This window comes from Solea solea, chromosome 15 (assembly GCF_958295425.1).
Source record: "Solea solea chromosome 15, fSolSol10.1, whole genome shotgun sequence".
NCBI lineage: Eukaryota > Metazoa > Chordata > Actinopteri > Pleuronectiformes > Soleidae > Solea > Solea solea.
The window spans coordinates 3,196,758-3,204,300 of NC_081148.1; the positions used below are offsets into that span (position 1 = coordinate 3,196,758).

General features: G+C 43.7%; 2 protein-coding genes across 2 annotated transcripts in view; both read left to right on the forward strand.

The window, feature by feature from the left end:
• Nucleotides 1-1,165, forward strand: part of sdhaf4 (succinate dehydrogenase complex assembly factor 4) — a 2,002-nt gene extending 837 nt beyond the window's left edge. Inside the window, exons 2-3 of the mRNA XM_058651753.1 lie at nt 155-268; nt 942-1,165. Of these exons, the coding sequence (XP_058507736.1) occupies nt 155-268; nt 942-1,051 (224 nt within the window). The 3' untranslated portion in view covers nt 1,052-1,165. The remainder of the gene's footprint in view (nt 1-154; nt 269-941) is intronic.
• A 539-nt stretch (nt 1,166-1,704) lies between these two features.
• On the forward strand, nt 1,705-7,486 carry cep68 (centrosomal protein 68). Its single transcript, XM_058652129.1, has 8 exons — nt 1,705-1,889; nt 3,187-3,396; nt 3,715-4,695; nt 5,364-5,526; nt 5,777-5,979; nt 6,050-6,172; nt 7,108-7,195; nt 7,288-7,486. The coding sequence occupies exons 2-8, from the start codon at nt 3,262-3,264 to the stop codon at nt 7,410-7,412; spliced, it is 1,818 nt and encodes a 605-aa protein (XP_058508112.1). The 5' UTR covers nt 1,705-1,889; nt 3,187-3,261; the 3' UTR covers nt 7,413-7,486.
• The last annotated feature ends 57 nt before the right edge of the window (nt 7,487-7,543 follow it).

The window sequence follows — 7,543 nt, forward strand, 5'->3', positions numbered from 1 at the left end:
CTTCACAAAAAGGGCAGAAGAATATTCACTCAGTGATAGAGTTGGCAAAATTCAAATTCAGTTGCAGTCAGTTTACAACCCTTAACTGGAATGTACCATATATTGAATCATCACTGTGACCTTCAGTCACTTAGGCCTTTCTTCTCATTTTCAGATTGTTCTCGAGCAGCCAGCGGAGCGGTCAAGGACAAGGAGACGCTGAAGAAATCCAAGACCCCACAGGGGCGATTTGATCATCCTGAAGAGAAGAGCAAAGATGCTCTGTCAAGTGAGTATGATGCAGCGTTAGGCTTTGTTTTCCTGTCTCCTGTCGTAGCATTAAGCATGTTAGTCATTGTTACTGGCCCTGAAATTCTCCATCAGTTCACCTTTAATCTCATCTGCAGCACAAGGTTGAATTGTCTGTTAAACATGTGCTAATCATTTTTTTACAGTAAATACAAAACAAAAACAAACAAAGTCCCTGTAACACAGTAATCATGTGGTTCATCTTTATAAATATTGTTCAGTTTAACAGTACAATACTGGGGGGGCTGAAGGTGGGCTCTCACACCCTGGACAGGTCCAACATCCAGAGATGAACAACCATTGACACCTACTGTCAGTTTAGAGGGTTCAATTAACCTGGAGAGAAGCCATTCACACAACAGAGAGAACATTTAAACTCCCTTGGCTGAACAGGGATTCGAACCAGTGACCTTCTTGTAGTGAGGCAACAGTGCTACCTGCTACTCTTTATAACTTTTTATATTGATACTATAGTTCTCTCTCCATCCAAGTGTCACTTTGATTATTCCTTTCACAAATCATTTTAGCAGAGATGCAACACCTTACTTACTTTTCACTTTACTGTCATTATGTTTTTTGATCATCTACATTGAAACAGAAACTGCTTTAAAAGGCTGATAGATTGTTGTCTTGGGTCTCCTCCTCCTCCTCAGAGTTCCCTGATGATGTGAACCCTGTCACCAAGGAGAAGGGGGGCCCGAGGGGTCCAGAACCCACACGCTATGGAGACTGGGAGAGAAAGGGTCGCTGTGTGGATTTCTAGTTCATTACTCATGTGTATCATAACTATATAATTATATAATGATATTGTTGTTTTCCCACCTGAAGTGTACCTGACATGTGTCCTGTTTGGTTGAATAAATGTAAATACATTGGGTGACATGTATTTGTATCATCACTTTACTTTGAAGTTCCTACTCTATCAAATTGTATGATTGTATGCACACGGTGTGTCATGATGAATGTTTCTAACCCCATCATGTGAAATAGTTGTGTGAATCATTAGCAAAAAAAATGCTTCAAATACTGTACACAAAGCAATTCTATATACTTAATAATTAGGGTCAGTCACTTTATAGTAACCTCAAATTCTGGACTACTTTTGGATTTCAAAATAAAGGGTTACGTAGGTTGTAGCAACAGTCATTGATGAAGTTGCATGTTGCAGGCAAACCCTTGCCTTCCAAGAGTGTTGGTTGGAGAACCTGTGTAGTCTTCACTGAGATAAAAAAACATGGATTGTTGTTGTCCACTGTGGGCTGTTGTGGTTGTGTGCCTGTGTAGCAGTGAACCAGCGCCAGGTATTAATAGAAAAGGATTATGTTGGGTTAATTATAAGCAACAATTCATAAAATCATGTGATTTTATACGAATCATGTTTTATTCCCATCATTTCTACATCATATTTATTGACACTTTATTTTGAAAGGCGAACCGTACCTCCTGTTGCAGGCGTTTCCCCCCAGAGTCTGTTGCGTGAGGAGAGGTCCGTGAAGGCAACACGGTTAAAGGAAGTACACTGCGACTTCACTTGGGGATTGAAGAAAAACAACAGCCTTGTTTGTCCCTCTGTGATCGAGAAGGAATCCGACTGAGACCAAGTAAGTGTCAGTAAAGAGCTGCAGGCGGAGATCTGTGATCTGTGCTGGTTCATAGTCATGACGAGTTTACGTCATTACTCGTGAAAATGACTGCCGTGTTCTCGTGTCAGTGTTTGATAAACTGTGATGACAGCGACGGTGACTGCTTTCACTGTTCATCACCAAACATTTACGAGTGAGTGGACGTGGAAGAGAAGATGGAAGAGAAGGGGGCGGAAGTGAAAGCAGCATTCAGGTCGTCTGTGTTTGTTGCCATGGCGACATGAAGTGCTTCCTGTGTTTCTCATGAAAGCACAATGGCTGAACTGTGGCCATGAAGATGTGTGGGTCAGAGGTTCTGAGCTGAACTTCTGATCTTTGATGGTGGAACAGTGAAGACGTGGACAGATAGTTAGTTAGTTTGTGCTTATAATGAACTTTATGTGTTTAAAAGCTGATTCATGAAGTGAAATGGTGGTTAGCGCTTTCTATGAAGCCAATGTTTAATGCACTGTGAACATAATTATAATGCATTGTGCATCTATAGTCTAACTATTGTCATAGTAAGACTCCAAAATCATACACATCCATAAACACACCCACAGACACACCCATAAACACACCCGCAATCACATCCACAAACACAACACACACCCTCAAACACATCCATAAACACACCCACACACACCCACAAACACAACACACACACCCATAAACACACCCACAGACACACCCTCAAACACACCCACACACCCTCATACACACCCACAAACACAACACACACCCACACACCCTCATACACTCCCACAAACACACCCACTCATACATACAAGTGGAAACAGACAGACAGGGTGTCTACGGAGTGTTAAAAAGTATTAAAACGTCTTAATCTTGATTTCATGAGGTTTTAAATGTTGTCCATAGAGTTTGAGCATGAACGTGTTTATTTTCCTCCGTGTGTTTGTTAAAAACAACGATGCACAGACACGCTCGCCCTGCGAGATCGGCTCGGGGATGCACGCGTACACGTGACGTTATGCATCTTGCGACAGTGAGCGCTCCTCCTCCTCCTCCTCCTCCTCCTGTCGCTAAATAATATCCGAAAACGCACGAAATAAACTCCAAAATCGTCAGACATGGGAAGATGTAAGTTTGTGGACTCCTGTTTGGAGATTCCTGAATGTCGGCGATGGCTGAAGCCTGATGCTGAGAACAACTGGGAGGCTTGTTAATTGCAAACTAAAAGTGTTTTGTAATAGTGTTGCTGATTACACCTTAAGTGACAATAAGGTCGTTGTAATCTGGTTGTAATTGACAGGACCTGCCATCGTCTCCTACATTCAACACACGACGACACATTTCAGAAGATGCTTGAGTCCAGTTACCAGAGACAATGAACCAAACAAGACAGACGGACACAAACAGAGGCGGGTCACACAGACATGTTTCTCTGGCTCCGCCCTCCAGGTGTCTGACGGACAGACAGCTGCTGCTCTCCTCCACAAAACCACATGCATCTATCTTAAAGGTGAGGAAGAACACACACACACACAATAATGATAGTTGAAATACTGCAAAGAAGTGTTTGACAAGCCTTTCCAAAGAAGTGATCCTACAGGTGATGGGACAGGATTTTCCAAAGTTAAAAAAAAGAAGCATAAATTGGATTTCTTCATAAATAAATTGCGTTTATTACATCAATGCATGATTTTTATTGTTATTTCCATTGAACCTTATTTATGGGTTCATATCAGGATGTGGATGGTGTATAAATGAAGAAGGTGAATTATCTGAATGAACAGATTCTACCAACACTGATACAGTCTCCTTGTGTTCTGCCTTGTAGGAGAACAGATGTGATGTTTACAGAAGAGACTTCACTGATATGAGCTTCTGGACTCGCCCAAGAGAGGAGAGAGCACAGATGAGCAGAGATGTGTCGCCTCCCTCAGGCGCTCAGAAACACTGCGGCTCCTCTGTGGCTGTGTCAGAGCTCAGGGGCGGTCGAGGCCATGAAGAACATACTTTTAGATCATCAAGTGAGCAAAGCCTCTCAGGTTCTATACCAGAGTTTGACCTTCCTCTGAGACAGTCACTCACTTCCACTGTCCTGAATCCTACCTACACTCCTCAACCAGGGCACTTGAAGTCAGGCCAGAAAGAGGGAAGAGGTTTGGGGCGTTCAGATGGAGATCTGACATCTCCTCACAAGGCAAATTACTGGGCCTGTGCCATCCCTAAAGATGTGCTTCAGTCTCCAGACAGGCACTCTGCAGGCTGGGACCCGAACAAGGACTACCAGGCACTGCTGGATTACACCTACCCTCTAAGAACAAATCCTTTGACCTGTGACTGGGACAGCGCTGAGCGCCACAAGCACTCCCTCCTGCAGGCAGACATGCAAGACTCAGGGATTGACCTGGAAAACATCTGCAGTTGGACGAGTGTGTCGGGGTTAGACGTCTCTGTGAGCAGCACAGAGCACACAGAAGAGAGGAGTCATCGTCGTCTGGATCGTAGCTTCACTGAGCTGCAGGGGGAGGAGCCACTCTTCCTCACAGACCCTGTGAGTCTGTACCTGAACAATGTGGACAGCAGTAAGAGCGGCAGTGATCACCACCTTCAACGCCATGAATGGCCCTGCTCCACCTCCACCGCTCTCACCCGCTCCTCCAGGATACTTCATCAGCCAGTGTGTGCATGTATGGAGGAAGACGAGGAGTTCAGGCGTCTTCCAGAACAGCTGAGCGAGCTGCAGCTGCTGTCCACTCAGGTCTGTGTTAAAACTCACTTTAAATCACTAACCTATTATGTAGCAGGTACTATTGTTAGTACCTGCTCAGGCGAGGTTCCAAAAGAGTAGGTAACTATGCGATGATTGGACACAGGAAGAGACGTCCACACACAAATCAAGCTGAACTGTAGATCACTTCAAACTACTGAACAATCCTAAAAATGTGGCTTAATCTGGTGTAAAGTCACCAGTCACTCGTTTCTCCGCCCACGATGAGTAGATACTTTTTTGGAGATGTAACCTAAACCGTTTAGCTCCTTGCACGCCTGCCATGCAAGTTAAACCTGTGTCGTCTCTTTCTAAGTGTAGAGGCGTGCACTTTCACATCAACACTAGCAAGAGTTTGCTGTAGGACATTTTAGGGTTTTTTTGGTGTCTTGTGGTGTCCTGGGTGTTTGAATGTCCTCCACTTGTAGACTATTTTCCAGACAGTTGAACACTGATTTAATTTTTTTTTTTTTTTAGATCTATTTAAATCTCTTACCATAAGCTGCTATCATGTCAGACACACCACACTAAATGTCCTCCATAATGCTGAGTAAAGATGTTCTAATCATGACACACCTGTGTGGATCAAGAGCAGATCTTTGTCACATCATCACATAGAGTGTGGTCCTCTCCACCAGCAGAAGTCCAAATGATGGACTCATTTCATTCAGTCTTCATTCAAACTGATGTGAGGTGCAAACACCTGTGTGCAGGTGAGGGTGATCGCAGCTCAGTTAAGGCAGCAATCCAGAGATCCAGGAACCTCCTCCATCTTCTCCTCTGTCACTTCGCCTGAAAAGCCGGAGGCCAAAAACAAAACAAGGGAGGACAACAGTCAAGATGACACGGGCAAAGAGTGGAATGTCCCTCAGTCAGGTACAAGCTGGATGGATGACGTCATGGAGAAGCTTTAGTTTTAAAGCTTAAAGGTGTTCAGTGTTGTTCCACATTCACTTTTGAGTTCATGTCGTGTCATTCTCCTCTGACCTCTGGTATCAACATGCACTGGATATTTTCTGCCATCAACCCATCTCTGTACGTTCTAGAGAAGGTTGTGAGTGAAAGTCCCAGTAGACCAGCAGTTTCTGAGGTGTTCTAAAATAAATGTGTTGATCATCATCATCAGCAGCAGCAGCAGCAGCAGCAGCTCACAGGGACTCTGTGGCACTGAGGAGTAATGGAAGATGGGTGGAGCCAGTTGGAGGCAGATCAAGTGCATCCGGACTTAGGAAAGTGGAGTGTTTGCTGGAGCAGCTGTGTGACCTCACCCTGCATCAGAGCAGCCAGGGACAACAGGAGCAGAGTGACTCCTTACTGCAGCACATCCAGGTAGAAACGCACGGCAGATCTTTGTCAGTCCAGGTTGTGACATGACGACCACATGTTGTGCGTGTTGCAGGTCTTCTGTTCGCACCTGGAGCAGCTCATCCAGCATCTGTACGCAGCGTCAGAGAAGATCGAGCTCCTGGCTCAACCAGCTGTGGACATCACCAGACTGAAATTATCTCTGGATGAGTATCAGGTAAGAACTGAGCCGCAGCACATTAATACTCCAGCATTATTATTATTATTATTATTATTATTATTATAATAATATACTCTGAGCAGTAGTATTTATATATAAGCCAAGGCATCAGTAAGAACAGGAGAGATAATTGGACATAGACGCACATTTAGTCATTTTGTCTCTCTTTACCATGACAATGAATTTGAAATGAAACATTTAAGATGTGATTAAAGAGTGGACTCTCTGCTTTAATGAGAGGGATTCAGCAAAACAAATGTCATTAACCATTGAGAAATTATACACATTTATATACATTATTGACCATTTTCAGGCTCAAAAACTCAAGCTCCAATCATGAGAAATAAAAGGCTTGTTGCCTGATGTCTGGAACCCATGGACATCACCATGCTGAGCTTCCTCCCTGGAGATGCTTTGCCAGGCCTTAACTGAAGCCTTCAGTCTTTAGTCTTTAGTCTGAAGTTACTGAAAAACATGCTGTTTGGGTTGAGATCAGGTCACTGAAGGATATTCCATTTCATTCCCTTCAAAAGCTCCTAATGCCAAAATTGCATTTGTGCGTTGGGACTCTGCATTTGTGTATGGCCAACTGGCTGTAATACAAATATTATAAGCCTGAGAATAACAATAGCAAAACAAAAGCAAAATACCTTGTTACTTTGATATTAGCTTGAAAATCTAATCAAGAAGAATATATATATAGATTTCTTTAAATGTAAAAAATGCTCGACAAGACATTTAGACAAAATAACACTTTGTTAGAAATGTGTCCGTTTTCAGAGCCCAGTGGAGTCACAGTGAGCTCTGGGTTCAGAACTGAAGAGGCAGAATAACAATGACCATGAGAATGTAAACGGCCAACCTCCTGCTTCCATTGGTTCCTCCATAGATTGTGACTGTATCACAGGATTGTTTCCTGCTTTGTTTTTCAGAGAGAAGTGAGAAACCATCTGCCCCTGACCTCCTGTGTCATGCACAGTGGACAGCTTCTACTCCGTTGCATCAACAGCATGTCTCCATGTTAGTGAATCTCTCTCTCACACACACCTTTACCAACAAACATTCATCTAATCATTTTGTCACCAGGTGTGTGTGTGTATTGTGTTTTCCAGTTTTAAGAGACACTCTGCAGCTGGTTGCGAGGGAATCTGAAGCTCTGCAGAGCTACAATCAGCACTTCTCCACGGACAACGTGGTGCAGCAGAGCAGAGACCAGTCGTCTCTGGGAGTGCAGTGAGCCTGCGTGTCTTAACTTAGCACAGCATGTCTTTGCACACATTCTGAGGAAATGCAGCGTCATAACCTATGAGACATAAAGAGACAAAATGCAATAGATAAAAACATAGACAGGGTTTTATGGAGCGCTTG